A 20,033-nucleotide genomic window follows, 5' to 3' on the forward strand; every position below is an offset into this window, starting at 1 on the left:
TCTTTCTCTCTCTCTCTTTCTCTCTCTTTCTCTCTCTCTCTTCTTTCTCTCTTCTTTCTCTCTTCTTTCTCTCTTCTTTCTCTCTTCTTTCTCTCTTCTTTCTCTCTTCTTTCTCTCTTCTTTCTCTCTTCTTTCTCTCTTCTTTCTCTCTTCTTTCTCTCTCTTTCTCTCTCCTCTCTTTCTTAGACCTAGCGATGATCAGCTGATGCGGTCACTTGACGGAATCAGCTGACACTATAAGTCGAGCGGTGTGGCCGGCTTCTTACCGTCCGGCCGGCTAAACTATCAGCTAATGTCGTCGGACAGGAGTCTGCAGTGAAATTGTTTTTTTTTTTTTTTGCACTGATGCATCAGCTGATTGTATAAACGGCTTTTATACAATCAGCTGCTGTGTCATGTGATTCAGGCCCTTGAACCTGACACATCATCTGATCTCTTTGCCTTCCAGCAAACCGATCAGATGAAATTGGATCCGGATTGAACGGCGCGGGATCCTTGAGCCAGGATTACTGCGGAGGGGGGTTCTTTATTTCAATAAAGATGGAGTCACTAATTGTGTTGTGTTTTATTTATAATAAAAATATTTTTCTGTGTGTTGTGGTTTTTTTTTTATCGGTACTAGAAATTCATGGTGGCCATGTCTAATATTGGCGTGACACCATGAATTTCAGGCTTAGGGGCCAGTTGATAATATACAGCTATCCCCAACCCCATTATTACCCAGCGAGCTACCCATCACCAGGCCAGCTGAAGAGTTGGATACAGCTCCAGAAGATAGCGCTTCTATGAAAGCGCCATTTTCTGGGGCGGGCTGCGGACTTCAATTCGCAGCAGAGGGGCCCAGAAAGCTCAGGCTATCCTGTGCTGTGGATTCCAATCCCCAGATGCCTAGTTGTACCTGGCTGGACACAAAAATATGGCGAAGCCCACGTTATTTGTTTTTTAATTATTTCATGAAATAAGTGAAATAATTAAAAAAACGGGCTTCCCTATATTTTTGGTTCCCAGCCAGGTACAAATAGGCAGCTGGGGGTTGGGGGCAGCCCGTAGGTGCCTGCTGTATTTGGCTAGCATACAAAAACATGGCAAAGCCCACATTTTTTGGGGGGGCAAAAAACTCCTGCATACAGTCCTGGATGGAGTATGCTGAGCCTTGTAGTTCTGCAGCTGCTGTCTGTCTGTATGGAGGAGAGCAGACAGCAGCTGCAGAATGACAAGGCTCAGCATGCTCCATTCACTAGTGTATGCAGGAGAGCAGACAGCAGCTGCAGAACTACAAGGCTCAGCATACTCCATCCAGGACTGTATGTAGTCTTTCATAGAAGCGCCATCATCTGGCGCTGTATCCAACTCTTCCAGCTGCCCTGGTGACGGTGGCTCATTGGGTAATTATGAGTTAATACTAGCTTTGTTTACTAGCTAGTATTAAGCCAGAGATTCTTTAATGTCAGGCAAGTTTGACCCAGCCATTAAGAATCTCCAATAAAGGGTTAAAAAAAAGACACCACACAGAGAAAAAAATACTTTAATAGAAATAAATACACAGACACATTAGAGACTCCATGTTTATTACTCCCTGTCAGCCCTCCACGATCCTGCTCTTCTGTCTTCTTTCTCCTTCAACCCATGCAGCTCTGCTATATCAGACAGCACTGCATGGGAGGAAGGACGCTGCTGCTTCCCATGCAGTCTTTTCACTCCGTGAGTGAGAAGAAGCTGCTGGCTGTAAGCGGTGACGTCACCGCTGACAGGCGCGTTGCTATAGCAACGGTGATCTCCGTTATTGACCGGCTGTGGCAGCCGGTGAATAACGGAACGGGGAAGCAGAACGGGGAGCCCGACCATGTGCCAGAGCATATCGCCGGTACACAAACGAGCACCGCGTACCGGAGATATGTACTGACAGGACCTAGCAATGACGTCTAGCCATGTGACCAGTCTGTAGCCAATGAGATAATAGACACGTGACTGGGTCACATGCTATTTTGACGTCACGATAGGTCCTATCATCAGTGCTGGTTACCGGGAAGACGCAGCGATTATCGAAAGAAAAAACGGCGGGAGACAGAGTGCAGGACGCATCGCGGGGACAGGTAAGTGTTATGGCAATGTTTATTAACTGTATGTGTACATTTATAATGTGTTTTTATGTGTTTGTGTTTGCCTGCCATTGGTTTCAATGGGGCTCGAGAGGTTCATCGAACGGCTCGCCGAACCGAACTCAAACGCGGTCTCCGTTCGACAAACCGAACTCGAGCCTCTAGAGGGTAGCTCATCTCTACTCTTGAGTCGCTTCCGTCCCTGGGTGTGGGGGAGGTGGGCCTAGAGATCTTTTTGCTTACCTGGGGTACGCAGTCTATTTGAGAACTTGAAGGAAGGATTGATCCTCTGGGAGAAGCTGGGTCTTCTCAGAGAGACTGGGACATTTATGCCACTACTGGACAATTTTACCCTCTGTTTGGGGATTATGTTATGGACCATTTAATTTCATTGGAATAAATGCTCTTTGAATTGTACAGCCATCTCTCGCTCTGTTGATTGTGTGATATGGGAGAAGGACACCGTGACATCTGGTGGCAGCAGTGGGGTCAACAGAGCGCAGCCTAATGGAGATCCACCAACAGAGTGAGTACAGAAACTGGACTGCTTCCAGTCTAAAGGAGAGAGCCAAAGATCTGGGCCTGAGCTACCAGTGACTGAGTAAAGAAGCCTTGATTGATCTACTGGTGGGTGCGAGCCAGTCCACCTCCTCCCAGATGTTTGATGAACAAACACTGGGGACAGGGATCCCTTCCCCAAAAAGTCAGTGGGTGGTGTGGTTTGAAGAAGAGATGGCAGCTCTTGGCCCTGGTGTATCTTAGCAGTAGAAGGAGGAGGCTGCTCACCGAGCACAGAGGAGACAAGAAGCAATGGAGTCCGACAGAGAGAATAATGTGAGTTGGAGCATAAACCCAGCAATCCAGGAGCCTGTACGGATTACCTGGGCAGACTTCAAACCATTTGATGAGACTTCTGGAGATGTGGAAGGGTTCTTCAAGGACTTTGAGCAGCAGTGTGTCATGATGGAGGTTCCCAACTCTGGCTGGATGCATTTGTTAGTGGGACTCCTGAACGGAAGCCTGGCAGAGGCTTATCGCACCATTGACTCTCAGCAGAACCGGGATTATAACATTGTAAAATGGACTATCCTGGATTACCATGCCATCACCCCAGACTCACATAGGGCACAGTTCCGAGACCTCCCATGCACCACGGGGGGATCATTTAGGATGTATGCCCATAAGATGTCCCAGGCATGTCGGAGATGGCTGGAAGCGGAAGACGCTTTTACTGTGAAAGACATTATGCAGGTATTTCTCATAGAACAATTTCTTTACAAGTGTCCCTCAGAAATACGAGAGTGAGTCAGAGAGAGCACACCGGGCACCTTGAATAGAGCTGCTGCCCTGGCTGATGAGGCCCTTACTATCCGACCGCAATGGAGGGGGCTTCTGAACAATAAGACACAGCCTGCTCCTGCTCCCCGGACCCTCTCCAGTTATAGCTGCCCCTCCAACCAGCCATAGGCCGATGACAACCATGGCTCACAATCCTGGGACCCAACAGTTCCAACCACGCCCTGGTGGAATCACAGAGAGGAGATGTTATGGGTGCGGACAACCTGGACACCTGCAATCCAGTTGTCCCGCAAGGACTTGGAGGGACCCCCCCCCGCACCGCCACCGCATCCGGTGCATTTTGTGCATTCCATCCCGCCTAATGAAGAGTTACCACTACATCCACCGGAGTGTACTGCTGACCCCTGCACAATAGATGCCCCTGTTGGAGTGTATGGACTCAAGCCTGTGTCACCAGGTTTTCCTACTGTCTTCTCCAGAATGCACATTGGAAGGAGTACGACACAGAGGAGATGTTATCGATGTGGGCAGCCTGGGCATCTGTAAAACACTTTCCCTGCTGGTTGATTGAGGAATGACTTTGCACCATATCGACCTGCTTATTCTCTACAGCCAAATACAAGGGAGGAAGAGTTCTCACCCCTTCAAGTTTACTTGCCTACTGACTCAGACACTCGTGGTCGACCACTAGGGGTTTATGGGGTGCAAGCCACCGCCCCGAGTTCCTCTTACCATCAAAGCAAGCACTTACAGTAGGTTGTGCTGGATGAACAGAGTTATTGGATTTTGGTGACTCTGGGGCATTTCTCACAATAGCTGATCCCTGGGTGGTTTGGCCACAGGCGATACATCATGGACCAGGGATTGTTATTGAATTGGCTGGAGGACAAAGGAGGAATATCCCAAAGGCGACTGTAGATCTGGACTTTGGTTTTGGGGTCAAGCATGTGTGGTTGGGGTGATGAGCGGCCTGCCTGCAGATATTCTCCTTGGAAATGATGTGGGAGATCTACAATGTCGATTTGTGGGTGCAGGAAACACAGTTTGAGTGAAGTTGGACACAAAGGGAAGCTTGTCCTTCCAACCCTACCGCTAAAGGGACAAGGGACTATCTACAGCTTCCCCATCCAATACAAGTGTGGAAGACAACACCAGAATGCTGATGGACTGTCCCAGCAAGAACATAGACTATCCACAGCTGAGCAACATGGTCTTAAGTGAGATGGCCAGAGGTCTGTTTAGACCTCATGGCATACTCACTTATTAAAACGGAGGGAGAGGTTGTGATGGTGGGATATTGTGGGTCATGTACCATTTTGTGTGGGTTCAAGTTTAGACGTGGTTCACTGTCCATTATTTGTACTGCTTATGTGTACATTCTATTGTCTGTAGAGAATCACCCCCTATAGTGCAAGGTTATAGCCTCTTGAGGCGCTTCTGTCCCTGGGTGTGGGGGGAGGTGGGCCTAGAGACCTTTTTGCTTACCTGGGGCAGGCAGTCTGTTTGAGAACGTGAAGGAAGAAGGATTGATCCTCTGGGAGAAGCTGGGTCTTTTCAGAGAGACGGGGACATTTATGCCACTACTGGACAATTTTACCCTCTGCTTTGTGGATTATGTTATGGACCATTTGATTTCATTGGAATAAATGCTCTTTGGATTGTACAGCCATTTCTCGCTCTGTTGATTGTGTGGTATGGGAGAAGGACCCCCGTGACAATGATTTAAAAAGAGAAAACACAGTAGTTTGATAATAAATGGCTTCAGCCGACCACTAACCATGAGTGGAAAAAAAGATTGTGTGTTATCTTTTCATATTCTCTGAAAAAAAGTTAAGAAAGCAAAAAATCTGCCGGGGTATGTAAACTTTGGAGCACAACTGTAGTCCGATGATGGAAGGTCACTATCCGAGTCTGTACACTTTGTAACTGAGCAGGTGGAGCATACAGAGATCTCCTTTCTGGTGCTTAAAAACCAGTCACATCCTCTCCTTCTGGGAGTGCTTTTACTGCACACTCATGAACCTATTCATAGTAACATAGTAACATAGTTTGTAAGGCTGAAGGAAGACCTTATGTCCATCTAGTTCAGCCTATTTTAGTGCCACTGTTCTCCAGTGTTGAACCTGTGGAAGGCAAAAACCCACAGAGTAGAAGCCAGTTTTCTTCATAGGGAAAAAAATTATTTCCTGACTATTTCCTAAGCTGGGTCATCTATCTACCTGTAAGATTATGCTATTTATAACCTTCTACACTTTTGCTATCAAGAAAAGCATCCATTCCTCTCTTAAATTCATTCAGTGAGTTGGCAATCACTACTTCCTCAGGAAGAGAGTTCCAGAGCCTCACTGCTCTTACCGTGAAGAACCCTCTTCTATGCTGGTGCAGAAATTTTCTTTTTTCCAAACGAAGAGAATGCCCCCTTGTTCTAGTCACAGTCCTTGGTACAAACAGATCATGGGAGAGATCTCTGTATGGCCTTCTGATATACTTGTACATATTTATTAGGTCTCCCCTAAGACTTCTCTCTTCTAGAGTAAATAGACCTAATTTTGATAGCCTTTCTGTGTATTGTCGTGCACCCACTCCATTTATTATTTTATTAGCCCGCCGTTGAACCCTTTCAAGTTCAGTAATGTCTTTCTTGAGCACCGGCGCCCAAAATTGCACACAATCCTCCAAGTGTGGTCTGACGAGTGATTTGTACAGAGGGAGAATGATGTTTTCATCTCGTGCCCCCAGACCTCTTCTAATGCATCCCATGACCCTATTTGCTTTGGAGGCAGCTGCCTTTCACTGGGCACTCCAGTTTAGCTTCTTATTGACTAAGATGCCTAAGTCTTTTTCCATGTCTGATTTCCCCAGCAGTTTTCCATTTAGTAAGTAATCATAGCATCTGTTTCGACTTCCCATGTGCAGAACCTTACACTTATCTGTGTTAAACCTCATTTGCCATTTTTCAGCCCAATTCTCCAATTTACTCAAATCCATCTCTAGTTGCAAACTGTCCTCCTTTGTGTTAACTACCTTAAATAGTTTTGTATCATCTGCAAATACTGATATTTTACTCTGTAAGCCATCCACCAGATCATTAATAAATATATTAAATAGTAGAGGTCCCAGTACAGACCCCTGTGGTACCCCACTAGTAACCCTGGCCCAATCTGAGTATGCACCATTAATAACCACTCTTTGCTTTCTACCACTAAGCCAGCTACCTACCCATCTACACACATTTTCCCCGAGCCCAAGCTTTCTCATTTTACTTAGCAGTCTTTTATGTGGGACAGTGTCAAATGCTTTACCAAAGTCGAGATAAATGACATCCAATGATTCTCCTCGGTCCATGTGAGAGCTTACATCCTCATAGAAGCTGATCAGGTTAGTTTGACAGGAGCAATCCTTCATAAATCCATGCTGAATGCTGATATGGAGTTAAACATTTATTAACATTGAGACATTCCATAATAGTATCCCTTAAAAACCCTTCAAACATTTTACCCACAACGGATGTTAAGCTTACTGGCCTATAGTTTCCAGGTTCCCTTTTAGACCCCTTTTTGAATATTGGTACCACATTTACTAGCCGCCAATCCAGTGGAACAGACCCGGTTTCTATAGAGTCTTTAAATATAAGGAATAGAGGCCTGTCTATCACATTACTTAACTCCCTTAATACCCGAGGGTGAATGCCATCAGGGCCTGGTGATTTGTCAATTTTAATGTTACTAACTGGGTTCTGCACTTCTTCCTGGGTTAGGCAGGTCACACTTAATGAAGCGTTTACATGATCACTCTGCATTCCCCCTGGCATATGCTTTTCCTGTGTGAACACAGTTGAGAAAAAGTATTTAAAACATTTGCTTTTCCCACATTGCTTTCTATGATTTTACCCTCATTGTTCTTTAAAGGGCCGACACCATCAATTTTAATCATTTTACTGTTTATATAATTAAAGAATAGTTTGGGCTTTGTTTTGCTTTCCTTAGCAATGGGTCTCTCAGTTTCTACTTTTTCTAAATGTATTTGTTTTTTACACATTTTATTTTTTTCTCTATATCTTTTTAATGCTTCTTCGCTGCCTTCTTGTTTTAGCTTCTTAAATGCCTCGTTCTTATTATTTATTGCCCCTTTTACATCCTTATTTAGCCACATTGGTTTTCTCCTGTTCCTAGCCCTTTTATTTTGATATGGTATAGCTAGCTCAAAGTGGGTGTTTAATATGGATTTAGAAATTTCCCATTTATTTTCTGTGCTCATATTTTTGAGGACATTGTCCCAATCAATTTGGTGAAGGTCTTCTCTAAGCTGATCAAACTTTGCTTTCCTGAAATTCAGCGTTTTGTAACCCCCCTCCAAGGCACCTTACTGAAGGACAAGTGGAATTGTATTATATTGTGGTCACTGTTCCCTCGGTGCCCATCCACTCGTACGTCTGTTATTCTATCTGGCCTATTGCTTTAAATTAAATCCAGAAGGGCTGTTCCTCTAGTTAGGCCCGGCACAAGTTGGGACAGATAATTATCCTTAGTTACTGACAGAAGCCGGTTTCCTTTCTGAGATACGCAGGTTTCAGTTTCCCAGTCTATATCGGGGTAGTTGAAGTCCTCCATAATAATCACCTCATTGTGATTTGCTGCTTTGTCTATTTGTTTCATTAATACATTTTTAGTGGTTTCTGTTATATTTGGTGGCTTATAACAAACCCCTATGAGGATTTCATTATTAGTTTTCCCTCCTTGTATCTCCAACCATAGAGACTCCACCTCTTCATTTCCCTTCATTCTAGAGTGGAGATCCGGTGAAATGCTCTGCTTGGGTCGGTCATGTCACTAAGGATGTCTCAACTCGTTTGGACCACCTCAGGTGGCTTGGACTTGGTCTAGCCCACAGAGACTGCCTCCTGCTTTACAGTGAAGCGTTAATGCCCTCGACAAGAAGGAGGTTGAGATGTTTCCTTCATGTAGACTGCACGATGGTTCGATAGAACCCACCAGAATACGTTAGCCCCAGTAAACTTCTCCAAGCTACCTCCTGGAAATAAAACTGTGTAAAAGTCTGTTAGGACACAGGTCTTGCTGAGAAAATTATTTGGTTCATCTCTCAAAATTTCTGGTGATCATCCATGAAGAGGAACGTTCTATAGTTTGTTCCTGCCTATCCTTCATGTACTCGGAACAGGTGTGTGTTTATGGTACTATATGCATCTAACTTTGTTTTTATGGATTTTTTTGTACGAATACTGCTATCCATTGTATATTTTGAATGACATTTATGTTTTTTTCACCTCTTTTCTTCCTTCCCCCTTTTTTTCTTTACTACAAGTTCCATACGACTAAATCCTCAGATGGGTTGAAGCATCTATTGTTTAGTCCCTCTCAGGTGTATGTGATTAAAATCCTCAGTGATCCTTACCTGATTTATTTTTACAAATGTTAGGTAACGTGCAAAGCCGCCCTAAGGTTTTCCATACTTATGTAGGACAAAATAATCTGCATGGGTCTGACAAAGCGAACTGCCAAGCTGAATACCTTCTCCGACAGTAAACTAGAGGCTAGATAACATAGTACGCCCATGGCAAATGGAGCTAGTGCTTGCCACTGGTCCAATCTGCTGACTCAGAAGTCCATGGGTTCAGGGTGTCTGCCAGAAAAAGGAGTCAGACCAAGTTCACTTGGGTATCTCTGTTGGTGGATTTGGATGAGGCTGGTTCTCCTAATCAAGCATGTTGTCGGCAGACATGTTCTCAGCAAAAGCTCAGTTGAGCAGGGAACACAGCTAAAACTGTTAACATAATCATTTCAATTTTGGAAACTGGAAAAAAGTTCCCATTTTGCTTTTGGGGAGTACGCGCCTGCCGACAACATCTCATTGAGTCGGGCACAGCTGCTGTCACCTTTCCTATCTCGTTCCTCCTCTATCAATTGAATCTCTAATCATTTGTTTTTTTTATATCAGATTAGTTACGGAGCAACAGACACATTTCTTAGTGACAGATCTCTGTTCCCATCTTTTTTCCGGACCGTCCCCAATGACTACACAACTTATACCGTCATATGTAATTTTTTGCACTACTTCGGATGGTCCTGGGTTGGAATCATAAGCTCTAATGATGACACCGGAGATACAGAAACAAGTCTACTGACGAACCTTCTCACCAGCCATGAGATCTGCGTGGACTTTGTCATAAAAAGTGAACTTGGAAGTGGGAAGAAAAATATCCCTGATTATGAAATTCTTTTGGAGAAAAATATCAAAATAATAAAGAAGTCGTCTGCCCAGATAATTATAACATGCGGAACTATTTCTTCTCAAACAATTATATTTTTCAGTAATATAATGAATGTGACACATGACCGGATCTTCATTCTCAATCCCACCTTCTATTCTCAGATTGTAAATATGAAAAATTACCCTCAGGTATTCAACCTCAGCTTTTTATTTGATCTAAATCCAGTAAAAATACCAAATCTGGAAAGTTACTTCAATAATTTCCAAATCTTGAAGAATCCTAAAGACATGATCCTTGAAGATTTCTTGATTATAATATGTCGTTGTTTAACAGGAAAAAAGGGAAAGGATGAATGGTTTTCGAGATTACTTAATATACGCCTTCATAAATGTAACATAACACATTTATTTGACAAATTGCTTCATCATTGTCTATCATTAGCCCATGGAAACAGTTTCCAAATGTATCACGCTGTCCAGTCGCTGGCCACCGCCTTACACAATATGGACATTACTCGCGGCCATCAATCTGCAGATCATCAGATGCATCAACAGACAAAAAAGGTGAATAGGTGAGAAATACAAAACATGGACAATATAGAATCACACGCTATGTTGTAATGTATATGTGCGTGTTATCGTTCATACGGTATATCACAAAAGTCAGTACACCCCTCCCATGGTTGTGAATGTTTTATTGTATCTTTTCCTGGGACAACACTGAAGATCTGACCATGTGACACAATGTACAGTGTCAGTGAGCAGCTTGTATAACAGTGTAAATAAATCAGCACACAGCCGTTAATGTCTAAACTGCTTACAACAAAAGTGAGTACACCCCTAAGTGAATATGGCCAAATTGTGACCAAAGTGTGTACTTAAATGATTACCCGCCATGATGCACCAGTGCCCGTACTTGGCATGAACATCCATTCTGTGCTGGCAGACCCTTTAACCCATGTACAGGCATCTGGACCAAGACAGGGGCTCCTGAGTTTCTGGCCAGTGCTGCAGCTGGCATGAGAGGCAAGTAGCTGAGGCAGAACCAGGAGGATAGACAAGGTCTACAGTAAACAGGCCGAGGTAAAAATGTGATGCCCTGGAAAAACCTGGTAGTCACAGATGACTGTACCCCCCACCAAGGGTACAGGAATCGCCTCCTGCCTTGGGATTTAAAATCGCATCCCACACATAGGAACACCAGCCACAAATCCTAGTCGCCCCACCATGACACACAGGACACACCAGTGGGCTGGACCAGGCGGATGGGAACGCCCACCTAGGGGTCTTGGGGTGACAAGGGTCGGGAACAGGCAGAGTGTGAGGAGCAGTTTAGTTTTTGGTGGAGCGAGAGAGAGGAGCTGTGTAGTCAGGGGTCGGAGCCCTTGGACCACGGGATAACCGACTAGGTGGCGACGGAGATCCGGTCGCGGTAGCCCTAAAGTGGACCGGGGCAGGGTCATTGCACGCCGGTACCGACAGAGGGAATTCGGTCCAGAGGCCATGCACAGGCGGGGTACCTGGACCCTAGGACGAGGCAAGCTTCAAGCCCCTTGTTAATTGACCAGCGGGACAAGGTTCCAGGCCTTGCTTCCAGTGAGAAGCCCAAAGAGAGCAAAACGGCAGCCCAACGCGGGGGATAGGGTGTCCGCCAGAACCCACTAAAATCCAAAGGGTCAGATTTTGTGGGCACAGCTCCCTCTGTACACAGAACCACAGGGGAGCGAATTTCTCCTGTTCCAAGCGGGTTAAATCAACACACAGCAAGACATGAGTGGAGGAGGAATGGTCCCTACCTTGTTAACCCGTGTGCGGGACCAGCACACCTCTCCAACGGCAACGGGCATCCGCCCTTGGTTTACAGTACAGACTCTGTGTGGATTATTCCTAATCGTGAGTACACCTGTGTCCCCCGGTCCAACCTGCCGACGGCGCCCCAGCACTGCTCCCTACCTACACCCGGGCCCCGGGACTACACCTTCCCTACCCGTAGAGGGGATACCATCTCGCTGCCCCACAAGATCGGTCGTGGGCACTGTCACCAGAGGCAGCGGCGGTACCACCATCTCATCACCGCAAACCCACGGGTGGCGTCACAGACAAAAACTATCTCCCCTGTAAATACCCCCTTTTCACTGTTGCGAGGACGGGTGGTTGCACGAGCCTCGAGTCCGGTCATCACTCGAGCCTCAAACACAATCCTGGATCCGAGCGCCCCGAGCAGGCCCTCTGCCGTGGAGTGGCACCCGTCCGCGACAAAAACAGGACACAAATATTCACAAAACTGAACCAGAGGAGCACAAAGTTACATCTGACAGTTTCCACCAATATGCTGGGAGTTTTAGTGGATTACTCGAGCTGGACAGGACACACACATTTATACTACTGGACTGGATGGACCCAGCCACCCTGAGCCGGTGCTGCCCAGAGCTTCTGGTTCTGACATCTCCTCCATCACCAGCGCCACCTGCAGGTTGAATATGGCAGCGTCTGGTGACACAAGCAGATGTCTCAGGAGCAGGTCCAGGAGGAGATGGACAGACACTCAGTTTACTTTGAAGGAATCAAGACAATCCAGACAAGTTTTAGATGTAAATGTGATTTTGGGTAACAGGAGGTAACCACTGAATTATTCATAAAATCCACAAATAATTGTTTTTCTGAGAAAAGTTAGAATTTAATAATAATTTAGCATCAAAGCTCAGAAATCAAGAAAATGCTCTAAATGTTGTATATTTTTCTGTTTACTGTATTGATGTGACCTTCTCTCCATGACAGGTGCATCGGTTCTTGAAGACAATGACTTGTCCTACTAAATCCGGGACAGAGACAAAGTGTTTTAATGACAAAGGAGAAAAAGAATCCAGCTATGTAATATATAATGACATTTTAATCATGAAGACTAATGCGACTTTATCTGCGGTGGGATCCTACAGTCTGAGCGATATCAATGATCTGGAGTTCTCAATTTCTACCAAAGACATAAGATGGAAAAACAATGCAAAAAACGTGAGATCTTGTGCAAATGTTTATTTTATAGACTTACGGTTACGGAGGCCAGTAGTGATGGGGGAATCGTGACTATTTGTGTTTGTATTATTTGTAACTAATCCCGAAGTACTCTTCCAGTATTCGGCAAGAATAATGAACCCAATGCAAGTCAATGGGGAACCGAGCATTTTATCTTGAAGATTTCCCACATTGTTTGGGATGAATACCGGAATAGGACTTTGGGATGTGTTATGAATAATCCGACCCCGAATAGTTACTATTCGCTCATTACTAACGGCCAGTAATATTATTATTATTATTATTATTTATTTATAGAGCACCATTGATGCCATGGTGCTGTATATGAGAAGGGGTTACATACAGAATACATATACAAGTTACAGTAGACAGACTAGTACAGAGGGAAGAGGGCCCTGCCCTTGCGGGCTTACAGGCTTACATTATATAGGAATATTATATTATAAGCCAGTTGCATAGGCTTCATATTGGAATATGAAAGTTTCTAAACTTTACGGCTTCTTCTTCTCTGCAGCTGTGAGATGAATGTACTATGGCACACTCCGGTTTTGCTTTTCTGTTTGCAAAAGCATCTTATTCCTTAACAGTAGAGATGAGTGAACCTGAGGTTCGATGTTTGGGTTCGGAAACCAACTTCCAAAAAAGCAAAGTTCAGTTTCGAAGTTCGAGTGAGTTACGAGTGCAAATCACTGAAGCGATCAGCGCGGCGCTGGGTATGAGTGATGCGCAGTCCTGTGCGAGCCGCGTGCAGTGTTTGAACAGCTCACGTTGGGGGTAACAGCAGCGTGATCTGATGCAGTATGCACACAAAACAACAAAAAAATTTAAAAAACCCATCCTCCCCCAGAAATGTTCTGCCTATAACTGGCTGCATGTGGGCGGAGACATGAACTGCCCAATTACTGACTTCCATTGAGGTTCAGATCAAGTCAGGATCACCAATCAAACCTAATCTAAGGTTCAAATGTACCTGCTGAACCAAACCTCGAAAGTAGTGGCATAACTAGAGTTCGATGAGCCCAGTGCAAAATTTGGACCTGGACCTCAATACACTGACACTCGAGGTATGGGATAATTACACCAATACTTGAGGCATGGGGATAATAATACCGACACTCAGTACAGGATAACGACGCCGACACTCGGCTGTTTCTCTCAGCACCCAGCTTTCCTATGCTATGAAATCCTTCTTTCTATCAGCATCTAGCTTTCATATGTTCTGATATCCATCTTGTCCTCAGCCCCCTGTTTTCCCATGCTTTGCTGTACATCTTTATCTCAGCACCCAGCTTTCCTATGCTCTGCTATATATCTTTACATCAGAACCCAGCTTTCCCATGCTCTGCTATACATCTTTACATCAACACCCAGCTTTCCCATGCTCTGCTATACATCTTTACATCAACACCCAGCTTTCCCATGCTCTGCTATACATCTTTACCTCAGCACCCAGCTTTCCCATGCTCTGCTATACAGTTAGGTCCAGAAATCTTTGGACAGTGACACAATTTTCGCGAGTTGGGCTCTGCAGGCCACCACATTGGATTTGAAATGAAACCTCTACAACAGAATTCAAGTGCAGATTGTAACGTTTAATTTGAAGGTTTGAAGAAAAATATCTGATAGAAATTGTAGGAATTGTCACATTTCTTTACAAACACTCCACATTTTAGGAGGTCAAAAGTAATTGGACAAATAAACCAAACCCAAACAAAATATTTTTATTTTCAATATTTTGTTGCGAATCCTTTTGGAGGCAATCACTGCCTTAAGTCTGGAACCCATTGACATCACCAAACGCTGGGTTTCCTCCTTCTTAATGCTTTGCCAGGCCTTTACAGCCGCAGCCTTCAGGTCTTGATTGTTTGTGGGTCTTTCCGTCTTAAGTCTGGATTTGAGCAAGTGAAATGCATGCTCAATTGGGTTAAGATCTGGTGATTGACTTGGCCATTGCAGAAGGTTCCACTTTTTTGCACTCATGAACTCCTGGGTAGCTTTGGCTGTATGCTTGGGGTCATTGTCCATCTGTACTATGAAGCGCCGTCCGATCAACTTTGCGGCATTTGGCTGAATCTGGGCTGAAAGTATATCCCGGTACACTTCAGAATTCATCCGGCTACTCTTGTCTGCTGTTATGTCATCAATAAACACAAGTGACCCAGTGCCATTGAAAGCCATGCATGCCCATGCCATCACGTTGCCTCCACCATGTTTTACAGAGGATGTGGTGTGCCTTGGATCATGTGCCGTTCCCTTTCTTCTCCAAACTTTTTTCTTCCCATCATTCTGGTACAGGTTGATCTTTGTCTCATCTGTCCATAGAATACTTTTCCAGAACTGAGCTGGCTTCATGAGGTGTTTTTCAGCAAATTTAACTCTGGCCTGTCTATTTTTGGAATTGATGAATGGTTTGCATCTAGATGTGAACCCTTTGTATTTACTTTCATGGAGTCTTCTCTTTACTGTTGACTTAGAGACAGATACACCTACTTCACTGAGAGTGTTCTGGACTTCAGTTGATGTTGTGAATGGGTTCTTCTTCACCAAAGAAAGTATGCGGCGATCATCCACCACTGTTGTCATCCGTGGACGCCCAGGCCTTTTTGAGTTCCCAAGCTCACCAGTCAATTCCGTTTTCCTCAGAATGTACCCGACTGTTGATTTTGCTACTCCAAGCATGTCTGCTATCTCTCTGATGGATTTTTTTCTTTTTTTTCAGCCTCAGGATGTTCTGCTTCACCTCAATTGAGAGTTCCTTAGACCGCATGTTGTCTGGTCACAGCAACAGCTTCCAAATGCAAAACCACACACCTGTAATCAACCCCAGACCTTTTAACTACTTCATTGACTACAGGTTAACGAGGGAGATGCCTTCAGAGTTAATTGCAGTCCGTAGAGTCCCTTGTCCAATTACTTTTGGTCCCTTGAAAAAGAGGAGGCTATGCATTACAGAGCTATGATTCCTAAACCCTTTCTCCGATTTGGATGTGAAAACTCTCATATTGCAGCTGGGAGTGTGCACTTTCAGCCCATATTATATATATATATATATATAATTGTATTTCTGAACATGTTTTTGTAAACAGCTAAAATAACAAAACTTGTGTCACTGTCCAAATATTTCTGGACCTAACTGTACATCTTTAAATCAGCACCCAGCTTTCCCATGCTTTACTGTACATCTTTCCCTCAGCATCCAGCTTTCCCATGCTCTGCTATACATCTTTACATCAGCACCCAGCTTTCCCATGCTTTACTGTACATCTTTCCCTCAGCACCCAGCTTTCCCATGCTTTACTGTACATCTTTACCACAGCACGCAGCTTTCCCATGCTCTGCTTTAAATCTTTACCTCAGCACCCAGCTTTCCCATGCTCTGCTATACATCTTTCCCTCAGCACCCAGCTTTCCCATGCTCTGCTATACATCTTTCCCTCAGCACCCAGCTTTCCCATGCCTTGCTGTACATCTTTATCTCAGCACCCAGCTTTCCCATGCCTTGCTGTACATCTTTATCTCAGCACTCAGCTTTCCCATGCTTTACTGTACATCTTTCCCTCAGCACCCAGCTTTCCCATGCTCTGCTATACATCTTTACATCAGCACCCAGCTTTCCCATGCTTTACTGTACATCTTTTCCTCAGCATCCTGCTTTCCCATGCCTTGCTGTACATCTTTATCTCAGCACCCAGCTTTCCCATGCTTTACTGTACATCTTTTCCTCAGCATCCTGCTTTCCCATGCCTTGCTGTACATCTTTATCTCAGCACCAAGCTTTCCCTTGATATCAGAGCATAGAAAAGTTGAATGCTGAGGGAAAGATGTATAGCAGAGCATGGAAATGCTGGGTGCTAAGGAAAAGATCCTTGTTCACCCAGATTTCCTATCCCATGCTTGAACCTTTGTCCCCCCCCTTCTTGTATACAGTGCCTACAAGTAGTATTCAACCCCCTGCAGATTTAGTAGGTTTGATAAGATGCAAATAAGTTAGAGCCTGCAAACTTGCTGTCCAGAATCCCAGAGTGCCTATCTGCTATATCTTCCTTCTTTTCCTCTCGCTTCCTAAAGCTCAATGTGGCCAAAACTGAACTGATCATCTTTCCTCCATCTCCCCTGCACTCTCCACCTGATCTATCCATTACAATTAATAACATCACGCTCTCCCCAGCACCCAAAGTTCGGTGCCTCGGAGTGACCTTTGACTCTGCCCTGTCCTTCATACCGCACATCCAATCCCTCACCACCTCCTGCCGTTTTCAACTCAAAAATATCTCCAGAATCCGCCCTTTTCTCAATCCCCAATCTACAAAAATTCTAGTGCACGCCCTCATAATCTCCCGCATCGACTACTGCAACATCCTCCTCTGTGGTCTCCCTGCTAACACACTCGCCCCTCTCCAGTCCATCCTTAACTCTGCTGCCCGACTGATCCACCTCTCTCCTCAATACCACCCCGCTTCTCCTCTCTGCAAGTCCCTCCACTGGCTCCCAATCTTCCACCGTATCCAATTCAAATTACTAACACTGACCTACAAAGCTATCCATAATCTGTCTCCTCCATATATCTCTGAACTAATCTCTCGCTACACTCCAAAACGTAACCTCCGGTCCTCCCAAGATCTCCTTCTATCCTCCTCTCTCATTCGCTCCTCATGCAACCGACTCCAAGACTTCTCCCGAGCATCCCCAGTCTCCTGGAACTCACTGCCTCAACACGTCAGACTATCTACTACACTCGCAAGCTTCAAACGGAACCTAAAGACTCATCTGTTCAGAAATGCCTATAACCTTCAATGACCTCACCGCCCCACCACCGTGCGGAGCTGCCGCCCCACCACCGTGCGGAGCTGCCGCCCCACCCCCGTGCGGAGCTGCCGCCCCACCACCGTGCGGAGCTGCCGCCCCACCACCGTGCGGAGCTGCCGCCCCACCACCGTGCGGAGCTGCCGCCCCACCACCGTGCGGAGCTGCCGCCCCACCACCGTGCGGAGCTGCCGCCCCACCACCGTGCGGAGCTGCCGCCCCACCTACACCCCACCTACTGTCTCCTCCCCAAAATCCTTTAGGATGTAAGCCCGCAAGGGCAGGGCCCTCTTCCCCCTGTGCTAGTCTGTCTATTGTAACGTGTACATGTATTCTGTATGTAACCCCCTCATGTACAGCACCATGGAATCAATGGTGCTCTATAAATAAACAATAATAATAATAATAATAATTAATAACTTCAAACAAGAGCAGGATTTATTAACAGATGCATAAATCTTACAAACCAACAAGTTATGTTGCTCAGTTAAATTTTAATAAATTTTCAACATAAAAGTGTGGGTCAATTATTATTCAACCCCTAGGTTTAATATTTTGTGGAATAACCCTTGTTTGCAATTACAGCTAATAATCGTCTTTTATAAGACCTGATCAGGCCGGCACAGGTCTCTGGAGTTATCTTGGCCCACTCCTCCATGCAGATCTTCTCCAAGTTATCTAGGCTCTTTGGGTGTCTCATGTGGACTTTAATTTTGAGCTCCTTCCACAAGTTTTCAATTGGGTTAAGGTCAGGAGACTGACTAGGCCACTGCAACACCTTGATTTTTTCCCTCTTGAACCAGGCCTTGGTTTTCTTGGCTGTATGCTTTGGGTCGTTGTCTTGTTGGAAGAGGAAATGACGACCCATCTTAAGATCCTTGATGGAGGAGCGGAGGTTCTTGGCCAAAATCTCCAGGTAGGCTGTGCTATCCATCTTCCCATGGATGCGGACCAGATGGCCAGGCCCCTTGGCTGAGAAACAGCCCCACAGCATGATGCTGCCACCACTATGCTTGACTGTAGGGATGGTATTCTTGGGGTCGTATGCAGTGCCATCCAGTCTCCAAACGTCATGTGTGTGGTTGGCACCAAAGATGTCGATCTTGGTCTCATCAGACCAGAGAACCTTGAACCAGTCTGTCTCAGAGTCCTCCAAGTGATCATGAGCAAACTGTAGACGAGCCTTGACATGACGCTTTGAAAGTAAAGGTACCTTACGGGCTCGTCTGGAATGGAGACTATTGCGGTGGAGTACGTTACTTATGGTATTGACTGAAACCAATGTCCCCACTGCCATGAGATCTTCCCGGAGCTCCTTCCTTGTTGTCCTTGGGTTAGCCTTGACTCTTCGGACAAGCCTGGCCTCGGCACGGGTGGAAACTTTCAAAGGCTGTCCTGGCCATGGAAGGCTAACAGTAGTTCCATAAGCCTTCCACTTCCGGATGATGCTCCCAACAGTGGAGACAGGTAGGCCCAACTCCTTGGAAAGGGTTTTGTACCCCTTGCCGACCTTGTGACCCTCCACGATCTTGTCTCTGATGGCCTTGGAATGCTCCTTTGTCTTTCCCATGTTGACCAAGTATGAGTGCTGTTCACAAGTTTGGGGAGGGTCTTAATTAGTCAGAAAAGGCTGGAAAAAGAGATAATTAATCCAAAGATGTGAAGCTCATTGTTCTTTGTGCCTGAAATACTTCTTAATACTTTAGGGGAACCAAACAGAATTCTTGTGGTTTGAGGGGTTGAATAATAAATGACCCTCTGAATAAACTTTTCACAATTTAAAAAAAAAATAAAAAAAGAAATAACATTCTTCTTTGCTGCATTTCACACTTCCAGGCTGATCTACAGTCCAAATGTCACAATGCCAAGTTAATTCCGAATGTGTAAACCTGCTAAATCTGCAGGGGGTTGAATACTACTTGTAGGCACTGTATATGTCACCATCCTGGTACATATGATCTCCATCACACTGCACACTTTAAAAAAAAAAGTAACAATTATACTCACCGTCCCTCTGCTGCCTCAGTGCATGGTGTTCTCTTTTGATACCCCTACAGAGAAACACACACTGCATACTGTACATACACTATTACAGTCAAAGTATACTGTGCACAATATTACATTTACTGTATACCATATACACTCTTATATACAATACAAACTATTATATACATTATATGTCAACTTCTATACACTATATGCTACTTACATGCACACTCATACACACTATATATATTACCTACATACACTCATACACACTACATAATTAATACCCACATACACACTGATACACACCATACACTACCCACATACACACTAATATACACTATATACTACCTACATACACCCTCATATACACTACCCACATACAGTATATACTAACTGCATACACCCTCATATACACTATATACTACATACATACACCCTGATATACACTATATACTACCCACAAACGTACTCATATACACTATATAATACCCACATACACCCTGATATACACTATACACTAGCCAAATTCAACCTTATATACACTATATACTACCCACATACACCCACTATCATACTGATCACTGG

The 20,033-nt window shown here is 44.9% G+C and overlaps 1 protein-coding gene across 1 annotated transcript in view; it reads left to right on the forward strand.

Moving 5' to 3' along the window:
• LOC142255066 (vomeronasal type-2 receptor 26-like) overlaps positions 1–20,033 on the forward strand; it is a 114,090-nt gene that overhangs the window by 85,450 nt on the left and 8,607 nt on the right. The window contains exons 2-3 of the mRNA XM_075326507.1: positions 9,354–10,190; positions 12,405–12,635. Of these exons, the coding sequence (XP_075182622.1) occupies positions 9,354–10,190; positions 12,405–12,635 (1,068 nt within the window). The remainder of the gene's footprint in view (positions 1–9,353; positions 10,191–12,404; positions 12,636–20,033) is intronic.

Source organism: Anomaloglossus baeobatrachus, chromosome 10 (genome assembly GCF_048569485.1).
Source record: "Anomaloglossus baeobatrachus isolate aAnoBae1 chromosome 10, aAnoBae1.hap1, whole genome shotgun sequence".
Lineage (NCBI taxonomy): Eukaryota > Metazoa > Chordata > Amphibia > Anura > Aromobatidae > Anomaloglossus > Anomaloglossus baeobatrachus.